This window comes from Sinohyriopsis cumingii, chromosome 1 (genome assembly GCF_028554795.1).
Source record: "Sinohyriopsis cumingii isolate HCF-2022 chromosome 1, ASM2855479v2, whole genome shotgun sequence".
Taxonomy (NCBI): domain Eukaryota; kingdom Metazoa; phylum Mollusca; class Bivalvia; order Unionida; family Unionidae; genus Sinohyriopsis; species Sinohyriopsis cumingii.
In genome coordinates this window covers 40,207,610-40,223,667 of record NC_142961.1, presented here as the reverse complement: position 1 = coordinate 40,223,667, position 16,058 = coordinate 40,207,610, and the positions used below count along the sequence as shown (strand labels likewise).

General features: G+C 32.6%; 1 protein-coding gene across 1 annotated transcript in view; it reads right to left on the bottom strand.

Annotated features, from left to right (window-relative positions):
• Window positions 1-40: 40 nt before the first annotated feature.
• LOC149806757 (mucin-like protein) overlaps window positions 41-16,058 on the bottom strand; it is a 51,801-nt gene continuing 35,783 nt past the window's right edge. The window contains exons 16-28 of the mRNA XM_089957184.1: window positions 14,316-14,474; window positions 13,798-13,992; window positions 12,982-13,227; window positions 12,339-12,552; window positions 8,932-9,104; window positions 8,149-8,313; window positions 7,606-7,734; window positions 6,520-6,645; window positions 5,086-5,217; window positions 3,822-3,938; window positions 2,589-2,846; window positions 665-793; window positions 41-162 (exon numbers count right to left, since the gene is read on the bottom strand). Coding sequence (XP_089813310.1) covers window positions 41-162; window positions 665-793; window positions 2,589-2,846; window positions 3,822-3,938; window positions 5,086-5,217; window positions 6,520-6,645; window positions 7,606-7,734; window positions 8,149-8,313; window positions 8,932-9,104; window positions 12,339-12,552; window positions 12,982-13,227; window positions 13,798-13,992; window positions 14,316-14,474 — 2,165 coding nt within the window. The remainder of the gene's footprint in view (window positions 163-664; window positions 794-2,588; window positions 2,847-3,821; window positions 3,939-5,085; window positions 5,218-6,519; window positions 6,646-7,605; window positions 7,735-8,148; window positions 8,314-8,931; window positions 9,105-12,338; window positions 12,553-12,981; window positions 13,228-13,797; window positions 13,993-14,315; window positions 14,475-16,058) is intronic.

Here is a 16,058-nt window from a genome sequence, read left to right as displayed (position 1 = left end):
TACATTTAATTTATACTTCTTTTCACGCAAACTCGCCTTTCTAGCAGTTTTCTCTGTCCGACGTCAGAATGTATCCAAAGAAGCAGTCACAAGTAAAGCTTCCATCTGTGTTCTGGCAAATATGAGGGCAATCCGCTATACCTAGTAAGCATTCATCTATGTCTGAAAAAGTGCATCGACATTGTTTACTAACGAAATAGGCTTATATTGCAATTAAAAGTTACTTCGTGGTTTTAGTACGTCATACGTTTAAGATAGTTTGGATTAAACTTAAACCATTTTTTCATATCCTCTGCATGAGTAAATGATAGAGGAATTCGTATCTATTATTTCACTTAGTTACCTCTTTAAAGAAAAGGTAAACGTACCATATAACGCACGCACATATATATATATATATATATATATATATATATATATATATATATATATATATATATATATATATATACCCACTAGCCTTATTTATAGAAATTCGAACAAGTAAAGGTTATTGTGAGAAAACATTCTTTAGTTTATTTTCTGAGTGATTCAACAAATAAAAATGCAAAATTATTTTTTTTCCAAAAACCTACGTTCCATCGATGCAAATGTATCAATAATGTATTTGTAGATATATGAGTGTACAAATATATACATATCAAATATACCATTACATACTTACCTTTACATAAACTACTGTTTTGTGGATCGATTACATAACCTTTATTACAGCTGCAAGAAAATCCCCCATTTTCGTTAATGCACTTTTGTTGGCAATTGTTCAGATTGGGATCTTCGCATTCCTGTATATCTAAACAAGATAACAGAAGTTGAAAAAGCCAGAGATATATGCCATGTCCGACTTTTACCTCATAGACAAATACAAGATCAATTATACCTATCAAATTCAGTCAAATATTTATTGAGCAAATATTGTATTCAAAGGTGATTTTAAGACTTTATCCTTATAATAAAAGCGGACACTGTTCGATCATATTTTCGTGTCATTTGAGTAAATATAAAAGACCTTTATACAAAGATACTCTCTGTCTCAATTTTCTGGGGCGAAGTTTGAGAAGCTCCTCTCTTCATGTTGTTCTACATGTTTGCTCATTGCGGCTATTCATCACGGCAGATGTGACAAGGAATGAAATTGGCGTTTTACTGCTTTTTTATTAGCTGTCATTCGATTGTGGGATTGAATAGTTGAAAAAAAATAATAGAGAGTGTCCTGGGATGCTCTCTGTGATACTTTGGACCAATGTTACAAAATGTTCATTTCCAAAAGTCAATATTTTCTTTTGTTAGCAACAGTGACAATATCTATTAGCGAATAGACATCATTTATAGAAGTAAAAGTCAGGATGCACTCATGCTTTTGCTTAAATTTCGCCAAATCCTGTTCCTCAGTTTGGGGGAAAGCTTTCTTGAAATACTTTTTAACAGAATCGATATTGATGGTTTTGGGGCATTTATTGCCTAACTTTGAATGAATACGATGATAGAATGCTCTCAATAAAATTTAACTGAGTTCTTGTGAGCACTTTTATTGAATAAACCGTTTAAGAGATTTTATATTTAGTGACAGTGGCCATATTTTATAGCATTTTGATTAAATTATGTTGAGTGGTTTCAGAGAAGAATTTGTTTGAAGGATTCTCTTTTTCAGCAACGGTAATATCAGGATCATTTGACGAAATATCGTAGACATTGAAGATACAAGATTTGGCCAAAATCTACTACGCTGTTTCATTTTAGAAGTCATTTAATTTTCCCATTTGTTTTACATATTTGATAATGGAACAGCCTCGTTCAAATAAATTCGACACGGGTTGATTACATTATATTTTGTGATGAATCTGATGCATTTTGGCTTATTTTTTAAAAGAACGTTACAACAGCAAATGTTAATCGACGAAAGATGAGAGATACTGTCGAAGAACGAGATACGCAGGTTAATTACTATAGAATCAGTTGGCCTCACAGCCTTCTGAAAATAAATAACTTAACGTTTTAGTTTAATTTGATGTTAGTATAGCTGTTAATGCCATTATCTTTCCATTCTATATAAAAAACAAAGTGACATCATGAAAATTTTTATTTCTTCCTACGTCTAATATGCAGATGCTTCAATGACTGAGACTCATCTGTCTGCAGTCTCTGCGGGAACATGTGCAACCACACTATTGACAATCAGTCATGTGATTCAGTTTCTGAACTATTTGACTAAATGGTGCAGTTTTAATGAATAAAATGACAAATTTATTTTCCATAGGACTGATAAAGCTGATTTACAATTAACTTAGATAACTTGGAACATTTGACGAGTTTATTTTTGCCACAAATTCATTACCTTTTACCTTAAATACCTATGTTAAATGTATCAGTTGCTTATAATATTGCATAAACTGTAAGGTGCATAGTACCCGAAGAATTCTAACAATAATAATAACGTGTATGAAAGTCTTTCATGATATATATTTTAAATGGATTAAATCAATATATATCGAAGCTTTATTCTAATAAAAAAAACACAATTAAACACTGATAGTTAGAGATGTTTATATATAAATATGTAAATTGGTAGTGCAGCAAATAATAAGTACCCTGACATAACCCATCAACACCGAGATGGAATCCATCTTTGCATCGGCATGTATAGGAGCCATTAGTGTTTATACAAGACTTATAAGGATCTGCACAGATTTTTAGGTTTTCTTGACATTCATCAACATCCTCATCACAGTTTGTGCCCGTCCAGCCTTCCACACAAACACATCCTATCACTGGATCGCAATCTTTTGCACTTTGACCACAAGCACAAATAGAGCCACAGTTATGTCCATAGTACGGGAATTTGCATGCTGAAAAAGATACGTGTAGCGGAAACTGAGAGATACAGACACTGAATATCAAGTGATAGCTAATGCTGAATCATCACTTAAAGCGTGAAATAATTAATACGCACTTTAATCAATATCCACTTCATAATAAAATATTTTGTAAAATCCTTTCTTCATTTAAACCTCGCAAGAACAAAACTAGTCAGGTGATTTCGATATTTACTTTGTAGTTATTAATGGAGTAGCATCGACAACTCTGCATTTCAAAAGGCATCTAGCAACATTTAAATTAGAATTGTCATTATTTTAAAATACATTAATTTTCAGTTGTATTATATTTTCGTCCAGTACAGTCCGTTATCCTTATTAAATCTTCCTTGGAAGATTTCGTACAATTTACTCTTTATTTGCACCATTCCGTTCCAAAACTGAAAGAAGCCATATGAAAAAAACATGTATCTCTGTTTGCAAGGGTATGAATGTAAAACGCGTAGCTTCTAAAGGACAAAATGTTATCACTAATAAATCATGCTATGTCCCGAATTCGCTATACAAGAAGTATCAAGTAGAGTTTGTCACAATAGAAGATTATACGTACGAAAAATGTTGATGCTAGTTGCAAATCTAATATGGTAATCATTAATTTTTAAATTTAAGACGGAATTTATTTTCTTTATTTCCAAACTTTAGGAAAAAAAAATGTATATTTGCTTGTTATTTTGTTATTCAGGACATTTTCTCACCAACTCCACAATATGATTCCATTTATTCGCAAGCCAGTATTCTAGTAGGTTAAGGCTAGGAAAAAATAATGTAATTCATGGCCTTTAAAACCACAGGACCCTTGTCCGAACCTCTTTCTGATAGCAGAGACAGCAGATCACACCGAAACACACACACACACACACACAGCAACGTTTATCGCTTTAAATTGTGCATGCAAGATTTAGCCAATAGTTCACTCGATTATAGAGAGGCATTAGAAATTGTACTCACGAATACAAGTAGTTTTGTCCATATCTAACTTGTAACCAGGAAAACAAGAACAGTCATAGCCTCCTTGGGTGTTATTGCACTGCTGTTGACAAATATTGCCTTCACACTCGTCGACATCTGAAATCAATCAGAATTTAAAGATCATACAAGTATGATTAAAGATTCAAATTAAACAATATTTTTCTAAAAGTTAGATATTTAAAATCAATAGAACTTCTTTATAAACATAGTAATACTTGTAAAAACATTTTATAAATACATACTATATGGATAGCATTACAAAATATATGGTATAACAAAAATACATCTGAAGTTTAGTAACTCAGCAAGTGGATAACCCATATACCCCAGTCTAATATCGTTCTGGGAAATGCACTAAGTCTTGCAATTGTCAGAGACTCTTTTATTATCCATTCCAAATGTTTACATGTATTTTATTAGTTTACTAATATAATAGTACTGGGTATCATTACGAAACTTTCAATGTACCAAAATAATGACAAGAGAATGAACTTAAATTTGGCCCTCAAATTCAGTATAGAGAAAATCTGCAATTCTCTGAACAACTGATAGTCTCATTGGCTTTCAATATTTTCACTGAAAGATTATTTCTCACTTATCTTCTCTTTATTGTATGAGACTGAGCATATCATCACTTTGAATAAATATGATAAAATAGTTTAAAATAATTTGAAACAGATGTACGCAAACGTCGTAAACATGAAGGTTTCTAAAGGGAACTAGCAGCAAGGCTTTCTACACAATGTAAACGTCGTCGAGAACAAAACAATGGCCTTCCTTCTGTAATGCTCTGACCACAGCTATTTGTATGACAGAATGAAAAGTTTCAAAAATTCGATTCCAAATATAATTAAAAGTTTTAAAATCACGATTCTAAACTTTTACTGGGCAGGACGATCCAAATCTTCATTGGAACATAAGCGAGGTAAGAGAAACCGTATCAACAGTAAATTGGTGAAAAAAAACAAGTTAAGGGAGATAAATGTAAAAAGTCACGTTTTATCTACTGATGAGAAAAACAATTGTGTAAAAACCTTCTTTTTTAACCTGACGTTTAATTTGTTATTGAATTAGATCACAATTTAAAGTTGTGGTCATGGAATGTATCTTTGAAACATTTTAACCGCTTCATCTTTTTCGAAGGAAACATTCATGGTTTGTGGTAGCAGAAAACATCGGTACAAATTTCCGATAAATTTATTCGTTATTTCACAAACTTTAACTCCTGGGAGATATCACTTACCAACACAGATTATTCCATTTGTGCTCAGCTTGTATCCCATATTACAGAAACACGTGGGTTGGCCATTTTGATTTAGCATGCAGCCGTCAGTGGCGGAGCAATCAATTGAACCACAGGAAGGCGGAATCGAATCTATTTTAATAAACGATATGTTAGTAACACAATCCTACACATATATACAAAAACCAACGGGATGCATACAAAACACTACATAGTATTCCATTCCATGTTAAATGTTCCTTATTATCAAAATAGTCTACATTCGCTAATAGCTGAGAAAGTGATGCTGTTCCTCATGAAGTGAAGAAGCCAAACATTGTTTATTTATTTCAAGACGGAACCAAGAATGACCAATCAAAGTACATACATATTTCTATCCCGACCAATGAAATGATTTCAAAACTAGCTATGATATACACTGCTACTCACTGCTTTCCATATCTCAGTATATCGCTCCGGATCAGGATTTAGACAAAAACACACCTGTGAAACTGCCTCGACTGAACTGATAGACCAATGTCTTTTTTACTATTAACACAGAAACATCCTTATCGACATTACTCTATACAGAATTCAAAAACGACCTCGATCCTGTTGATCGAATAAATTATTTTCAGGAAATGTAATTTATCAACGCTTACATATCTTCATCTATGTCTTACCTAAAAATGATAACCCAGTTTGTTACTATTAGCGACAAATTGTCTTTATTAGAGCTGTTAGAATCAGAGAAAAGATATTAACGATGGTGACATACATTAGAAACGCTTTTGTCTAGAATAGGTCGTGATAAAATTGAGATCAACCTGAAACTGAAAGGGAATACAAAGGAATAAAGACCGAAATAAGTAACTCAAGATAATTATTTATTATTATTCGTTCACAAAACACACTCACTAAGCAGGTATAATATACGTTAGAACATAGACGCAAACATCGTCCATAACTCTCCAGCCATCATTGACGCCAATCGCTATATTGCTATGATGGCCAAACAGGAATGATGTGAGTTTCTGACATTGTTTCATTAAAGGCTTTGAAAAAACTGAGTGGCATAAAAATATGCAGGTTATCTCAAATGAATAAATATAAAATAGAATAGTGTAAACTAAAGTCAGTTATAAATGGTTTAGCTGATTTTACAAAGCAACTACTGCATTCAGTGGTGATTTACATACCACTATATGTATGTTTGCTTACTGAAACCGCTAAATATTGAGTAAAATAAATATTTCAATCTTTAGCATTTGCATGTGTAAAAATAAATACCTATCTTGATATTTACTCTCAAACATATTTAGTTTCAACACAAAATGTTTTAAACAAATTTGTTCGAAGTAAAATTGAATTGTATATCAAAGTTTTTGAGGTAAGTTCACTTTCCACAACTAAGACCATCATTCATATTTATAACATTAGATAAATCATACACACCCCTTTCACATTTCCGTGTAGTAACACTGTAAACAAATCCTGCAAAACAGCTGCAATTGTATCCACCAAAAGTATTGTTACAAACTTGCCTACACGTGCTCGTTCCTTCTTCACATTCGTTGATATCTGGAACGCATATTTGATCGAGACAATCTTTTATTGTGTGCATCTCTATCCCAACACAGAATAAAATTAATAAATTGTCTTTGTATTACATAAACATGTTATGGTTTAGTAAATATGCCTCTCTGAGTTAAAATCGATGATAATTTAAAGGTGAAATAAAAAAAACAGGAACATATGCAACTTGGATCAAATTCAAAACCTGGAACCGAAACTAAAAAAAGGCATATTTAACTGTCTTTGAGAAATTGTACTCTGAGAAATACAAGGATTACACCAAATGTAAATATTGAAGGAACATTCAACAAACATACGACTCTCTTTACAAAGACCAAGTTCGTCTCCAGCCCTAATTGCGAAGCTACAAATATGTCATAGTAAAGATCATGCCTTTCAATTTAAAGGAGTTATCGTCCTTGTCGTATCGTCTTCAAACCATTATGTATTTATCAAGAATAAAGTCAGAAATGCAAGTCTATTTTACCATATCGAATCTTATCACGATAATCATGTTTGAAATATCATGCACATTTCCTACTAAGTCTTAAAATTTGTTTTCATACTAGCCTCTATTATACTATGGCAAATGTAAAACCACAATAATCCATTGTGTGTATATATATATATATATATATATATATATATATATATATATATATATATATATATATATATATATATATATATATATATATATATATGTATATAAAATGTGCGCGTGTGTGTGTGATCTGCATGAAGCTGACAACTATGTTGTTAATTACTGTCATGCTAAGGAGAGTAGACTGCAAGTGACGTGTACAGTTTTATATGGTCATGTGCTTCATGCAATGACTATGTGTGCATTTTAGTGTGCACACTGCAAAATTAAATCACACACGATTATGTCATTTAAAGTTAGTAGCTACTACACTTAATGTAAAACATTTACATTATGATCCATTGCACGACTAATAAACTTGCCTCTACAGCTTTTCTGGTCAGATGAAACCAATCTAAACCCCTCGTTGCAATCACAAAGAAAGCTCCCCTCAGTATTGATGCATCTTTGTGTACATGCGCGTTCTGTGGTAGAATTGCACTCATTTATGTCTAAAACAAAATATTAAGTTCATGAAAAAATATTAAATTCATAATAAAATTTTACCGCAATTATGTTTTTCAAAACATCAAGGTAGCTAGTTTTTATTCACTATTCATTATTGAGGCTATCATAGCATGTTATTTACTGTATTCTTCTCCAGACCTCTTTCGTATCCATATTAAATTGCAATGATGACTACATAAAGATCCGCCCATTTTTTAAATTATGTCATTAGTTAACTTTAAATACTGATAAAGAAATGACATTCGGATCAATAGTTAGGATATAGTGTATTCATTGTGCATGCAATGTAAACGAAAGCCATTAGGTAAAGAAAGCTTGAAGAAACAGTTAGTGTAGTTTTCTTATAATATTTGTACGATCCTATAGATGATGGATTTATTGTTACATAACCGACATGCCTTCACATCGCCCATCGCTGACTGTCAAGTATCCAGCAGGACATTCTGAACAATTGTATCCAATTCCCAGGGTTTCGTGGATCTGTACAGGATTGTCAGTACATTTTCGCAGCTGGGAACATGGATTTGTAGCGCACCCATCCTTATCTCTCTCACAATCTGGACCTTATTTGATGATACAAGCAACAAAATTACAACTGAGTGGGAAATAAATCGAATTTGACTGCATTATATCAGACTGAATTTGTTTTATCGTATACCAGTTTTTCCCCACATTTGTATCCCTCTTCATATAAATGTATAATAATCGATGAGTCTCAAAAAGCAAATTTATTCCTCAAAAATATAACTTTGTTTCTATCTTATATTTCAAAGAAATATAGTAATTGTCTTGATGGTGGAAACTGTTTTGACCTGTAAGGTAGTTTGGAACGTACATTTCTACATTAGACAATATTTCTCTGAAAATATCGAATGACTCGAAAAACCTCCACAAAACAGCGAAAATCCGACAAACAAGCAATAACAATCACTTATACAACGCGAAATGTATATTATGGCTTTTCTGTAAGATTGCCAAGGAATCAAAATTCTTTCTCTATTGGCTTACAGTTTTGATATATGTTTTACTATCCAACTCTTTTGGGAATGATTGTTTTACCGAATGTGCAAAGATAAAAAAATCTTTTGGACAACAAAATTATCACGAACATACATATTAGTAATAGATGTTCCTATCCTGTACATATATTATTTACATTAAATACACTTAAATTTAATTACCGTCCCAGTAAGGCCTGCATACACAAACGGCATACTTAAAGAATGCTGAAGTTGTAATGTCGTCTCGTTGTTTACTGTAATCACATTCCCCATGATCAGAACATCCCGAACAAATGGCAAAATATGGTGAAAACGAGGCCCCTTGTGTGCCTTTATTATCTATGATCGTGACTCTGGAATGAAATATATATTCTATATTCAAGGTAAGCACTTCCATTTTTCTCTTAAATAAAGCATATTACAGAAATAATATTTAAGTGCTGGAACAACTTTTGAACCTCCCTCTATTGTGTTCCAATGCAACATTACTTCATTACTTCTTTGTATTTTATTACAAACAAACAGAGATAAGTCATGTTTGAGAAAATCGTCAGTCGGATGGATATCCACTGAACATTTAAGAGCAAACATGAAGACGTGGTATGATAAAAGCTGAAGTTTTACATTATTTATGCTGCTTTTTAATCTCGAGATTACAAGCGTTAAGACCGCTTCGGTGGACTAAGTGTCAAGAGCGTCAGCCTCGGATGTGGTAGGACGCGGTTTCGAACCCCTGGCTTCAATGTAATGATTTCGAGAGGTAACTAGCGTAAAACAAATTCGAATCTATTCTCGTACAAATTTCAATGCTAGGGATTCAAACAATTGTTGTGTTCCATGCAAAGCGTGCATATATATATTCAGCTTAGTTTCTTGAGTTTCATGTATTACTTCGAAAGGTTAGCTAAATCACAGTGATGTGTATTGTTCGTCTCGATGTGCTTATTATGATTAGTGCTTACAGAAAAGCCATCCATATCCAAGACACATTGTCGGAACAAAGTCATTATGTTGTGCAGATACTACGTATTTCCTGTACTTATTATACTATTCCTCTTCTATTTCTCTTTTGGTAACTTGGAGATTCTTAGTGGTGCCCATAATTTTAGTTGCATAGTGCATAGGACTATCTTTGTTATGAAACATAATTCACTTGTTTTATTATTATAGGCCGTGAATAAAATGCGTTTTCTTTCACAGCCCGTCCTGCATATTCGAATAACAGTGTGGAAATCTATAAAGCAGAGATAAAATACAGAAGAATGAAGTAAAACCAACGGTTTATTAAAGGGTAAACACATATTCAAAGTTTTGCTTACGTCATCTCCGCAAAGTTGTATAACAGAAGCAAAGAAGTATTACACACATTTGTGAAGCATATGTTTCCTGTTTCATGATTTTGAAATAGATTATTCTGGAAACATCTTATTTATAACAATCGCTCCCGTCATTTTTGTTTAGTAGAACAACTTTACAAACGTGCTCATCACTGGTGATATTTTGTTTGCCTTGGATAGTATCTGTAAGTTTTATTCTTCCACAAGATTCTTCTGCGATAGTCTCTTTAAACAATCTGTGATAGTCTCTTTAAACAATCTGCGATAGTCTCTTCAAACAATCTGTGATAGTCTCTTTAAACAATCTGTGATAGTCTCTTCAAACAATCTGTGATAGTCTCTTTAAACAATCTGTGATAGTCTCTTTAAACAATCTGTGATAGTCTCTTCAAACAATCTGTGATAGTCTCTTTAAACAATCTGTGATAGTCTCTTCAAACAATCTGCGATAGTCTCTTCAAACAATCTGTGATAGTCTCTTTAAACAATCTGTGATAGTCTCTTTAAACAATCTGTGATAGTCTCTTTAAACAATCTGCGATACTCTCTTCAAACTATCTTTATGGTCTGCTCAAAGCCAATCTGTAATAGTCTGTTAAAACAATCGGCGATACTCTCTTCAAACGATGTTCGATGGTCTGTTCAGAACCAATATGTGATGGTCTTTTCAAACAATTTGTGATAGTCTATTTAATCAATCAGTGATACACTCTTGAAATGGGATTTAATAGTCTCTTCAACCCAATCTGTGATAGGTTCTTCAAACAATCAGAGATAACCTTTTCAACGATCTGCGTAATCGTTTTCTCTACAAATATACAGTTGACAATGTTTCATCAGCAATAAGTGTTTCCACCTCATTTATAATTACACGCTATCTAGTTGTATATTTTATTTCTAACATCATTAATGTTAATTTCTGCACAAGCCTTAAAGCACACTCTAACCGAAACAATCCTCAGTGTTATATAGATATATACTTACCCTTAAATTCTGTGCATCATCGTAGTCTTTTTGTAGTATACTCGACGACCCAGATTCAGTTTTAAACCTAAACAATTCTACAATTATTATATTAAATTACTAATCACCCAATGATACCTTCAACACGGCACTATTCTACGTGACATGTATGCTATTACATCAAGAGATGATTACACTCTTTATTTCGAAATTTGAAAAATGTATTTAAATTTATTATTAGAAACTCCTTATAAATCAGCATGCATATATATTTGTTTAAAACTATCCTACCCTAAGGGATCGGTATGCATGCGGACGTAATATGGCTGACAAGGCTGCTATGAATCAGTCCGATCGATATCCACTAATTACTTTCTTCTCAATGAATTGTGTGTACAAATCAATTATGGATAAATCCGATTTGATGGAATTGAACAATACTTTTCAATTTAACGATTGTCCACATAATTCATTCTTGTACTACTAAGAACATATAAATGAATTACAAAATTTCTTCTTATGTAACTACTTGAAATCAGCTGGAAAAAAGGAGCTGACAAAATTAGGCGATATTGTATCGAGCCCTCTTACATCAAGGCGACACATGGATTATATTGGTATTATCTTCTTCATAATAATTAAAACATAGTCTGTCTTAAAAGTAAGCCAACGCACGAGTCAACTGGTCATGTTACTTTACTATTTCCAAGAAGTTTGGCAATCATTTCACAATGCAGTGGTATATAGAAAAGTATATTGTTCTTAAGTACTGGATAGTCGTCTCATTCCTATGTTCATTCAAATTACACATTATATGTTAATTATTCTGTCTGATAAATAATTTTCTTATCGATAACAGCGAACAAATGGACTGAAAGATCGCTTACTCTTAATAGCCAATGTTTAAGGTAACTATCCCATGATATTGACTGATTTCGACGATTGCATGCTTTCGATAGGAAATACACTCTGACATTAGATCCTTAGATAACTGTCCAAATGCATGTATATATAATGTAGCGCGACATGTCAGAGGAAACTGGGACTAGCTATTAAAAACATGTATCTCTGATTTGAGCTACAGCAACTGCATCTATGCAGAAGCAGGCTCTGACAGATATAATCACAGAGAAAGAATGGAAAACATTTATGGAGCCAATATCCGAAATGGGATTCTTACAGGCGAAACGTAATGGTTATATAAAGCTCCAGTTGCAGATTTAAATGTACATTCAATCTGTATTTTTATCTTTCCTTTCTCTCTGTTTAGAAAATGAAGATACTTACATGACCGACTCAAATGAGGTCACATCATTGTCACTGAGTGTTGCAGTAACGTTTGCTGAGCCATCTGCATTCCTGATAATGTGAGCTTTTACACTGGTGTCTAGCATATAATATGTATAGGAACCGTCATCATAACCGGTCACAGTGTATGTAAATTCTTTGTTAAGCGTTACAAACACCACCTCTGGTCCTTTTATACTTGGAACTACGTTTACTGTAGAAAATAAAACATAATGAAAGCAATATGTAAGAACTGTACATAAAATAAAATTAAACCAAATTAAATGTTTCCTTTCATTTCTTTCAGTCGTTTTGACATTCTGTTCTTTATTTTCTATGTAATAGTGATGATCTTTAAGCAGGTCCTACCTATGTAGATTTGTTCACAGCATAAATTGGATACCATCGAAAGTGTAAGATGATTTCAAGCCTAGCTTTCAAATACTTTAAAAGGTAGCAGTGTCATATTAATTGAGACGTTTCTTTTCTGTATCACAGACAATTAAGAAATAGTGACGATGAATAAGTTTATAAGCTTTATTATTAAAACAGCTTCAAATTGCTCATATCGAAATCTCAAATGACTTTATAAATTCAAGATTAATGAAGTAAATACGCATAACCCAATTTTCTCCAAACGCACCTATCTGTATTTCAACGGCGTTGGCTTCAAGTCCAATCCTTTTTGTTTCGGTTGCAACATCCTTACTCCCGGTAAAGGTATAGTCAAAAATACATTCCATGTCCTCTCCACAATATTGTTTTGCTTTTTCAATCGTTACGGGGTCTGCCTCATCCAAGAACTTCGGTATAAAGTCTGCATGTGCGAAATCCTTGTGGCTTTTTCCAGGCGAGTATCTGAACGCTGATTCACTAGGATTAATCATCCCTTTTACGAAACATAAACAATTCAGTCCCTAACATGTTAGTTTCATTTGTAAGAAAGGCAATAGTATGAAAGTGGTCCAAATTACAAATGTATTATTAGGATGTATAGATTCCTTAAAGATAAAAAATTCAAACGGATATACCATGCACGCTAGGTTTTAAAACACCTGAAGAAATGTTTGGAGGCCAGTCAAATAAAGTTATTATATTCCACACAACATATTTTAAAACGATGCTGTTAATTGTATTCTTAACAAGACTGATGTGTAATTTTTTCTGTGTTCAGTTTATACCGAAGTGATGGGAAGGGCTTCAACTTGACCTGTTGACTTTCTGAGCATGGCTTTCTATACATTTTTCGAAAGATACTTCAATTTCTATATGTTTCTAGAATCTTATCGTTATCAGGTTTACATTACTTCCAGTGTTGTACATAAATAAAGGCGCTAACAACGTTGCGGTCTGGAAGAAATTATTAACCTAAGCTTAGTTTATACTTTCACTTGAAATGTACATTCATTAAAAAATCAAACACTACTTCAGACCTCTCGATCATATTGTGTAAACTTACATGTTTGCCCATACCAAAATATCTCTCTCTCACTCGCGGAATCGCCAAGGTAGGTTCCATTTCTAAATATGAAATCGTTGGTTTTATTGCCATCGAAATTTCCCATCAGCCCCAGTGTTTTCCCTTTCATTGAGTTAGGAATAGTTATTTCAATGCTCAACATTTTCACAGCGTTTGAGACAATGATGGAAATGCCTGCGAAGAGAAGAAGATATTTAAATGCTTGACTAGTAATAACAATAATTATATATATATATATATATATATATATATATATATATATATATATATATATATATATATATCGATGAAGTTTGAAAAGGTTGCATTTTTTCAAATATGTAAATGTGCAGGTGCTTCAAAATACATTGAGACAATTTATATATCAAGGGGACTTAATCATACCCAGTATTATTGAAGCAGACTGACAAATAATCAAAACTGTCATAACTATCGCTATATAAATTGCTTATAATCAATTTAGATGAATCTGTTCTCAAATTAGTCTTTCAACTAACCTGATGAGAAGGAAGCTCTGAGTGCTCCTGTGTGATTACTTCTGGTCAGGGTAAGGTATGGAGAGTTGAAGTCAAACTCTTTCGTTGTATCAGAGAATTCCTTCGTGTAATCATCAAAATGTTGCTTGTTTGGAAATGCTTTGGCATAAACTGTCAGACCTAAAAGTATGTTGAAATAAGTAAGAAAGATCATCCATTCATATATGTCTAAATTATAAAACAGGTGAAAAGACACATATCAATGGTAAAAAGGTCTCCCGTAAATGTATCTAAATTATTAAACAAGTAAGAACGATACACAAAATATGTCTATATCATAAAAAAATGTTCATACCATGATAAAAGTATTGTACTCTGTTTAAATGTCTGTCGATGTAATGACTACGTCAATTTAAAAAGCCAAATTGTTCCTGATTTTACAAAAACAGTATTTTGAAACAAATCAACTTTGGTTGGTCTTTACTACTGATGATTCATGATTTATGTGTATACATAACAGTTTATCTGGTAAAGTGTACTTTCTATAACGTAAAATTGTATCTGGTAATGAGTACCTTGTAGAAAGAAACTGTATCTGGCGTTGTGTATCATGTGTAAGAGACAATTTTATCTGACACTGAGTTCCTTAAACTTTAATATGGTATTGTGTATCTTCTTTACCACGACTATTTATGTATGTAACGCCATGATTGTCTGATGTTGTTTATATAAAGTATATGCACTTCATTTGTCATTATATGCAGCCCATTTATTTCATATGTAGTCCGAAAGACTTCATATGCAGTGCATATGTAATATGGTGTCCATTTATTATTATATGCTGTTCAAATACCTTCATATACAGTTCAGTTGTCATTATATGCAATCCATTCATCAATATATGCAGTGCAAGCATTTTTATATGTAATGCCGTTCTTTATATGCAGTACATTTGTCATTATATGCAGTCCAAACGCCTTTATATGCAGTACATTTGTCATTATATGCAGTCCAAACGCCTTTATATGCAGTACATTTGTAATTATATGCAGTCCAAACGCCTTTATATGCAGTACATTTGTCATTATATGCAGTCCAAACGCCTTTATATGCAGTACATTTGTCATTATATGCAGTCCAAACGCCTTTATATGCAGTGCAGTTCTTATTATATGCAGTACATTTATCATTATATCCAGTGCAAGCACCTTTATATGCAGTGCAAAACGCCTTAACATATGCAGTTAAAACACATTTTATATGTGTAAATGCCTTGATATGCACTGCAAACACATATATATATATATATATATATATATATATATATATATATATATATATATATATATATAGAGAGAGAGAGAGAGAGAGAGAGAGAGAGAGAGAGAGAGAGAGAGAGAGATACAGTCCATTTATCATAATATGCAGTGCAATACCTTTATATGCAGTGCATTTATCATTATGTACAGTGAAGACATCTTTATATGCAGTACATTTGTCATTGTATGCAGTCCATATATCATTATATGTAGTGCAAATACATTTTATATGCAGCACAGTCGTCTTTATATGCAGTCCATTTAAAATTCTATGCAGTTCAAACACCATATATGCAGTACACGTCATTGCATGCAGTTCAAACACCATATATGCAGTACACGTCATTATATGCAGTTCAAACACCATATATGCAGTACACGTCATTATATGCAGTTCTTTTAGTAGTATCATGATGAGGTAGACTACTTCGTAAAAGTTACTGAC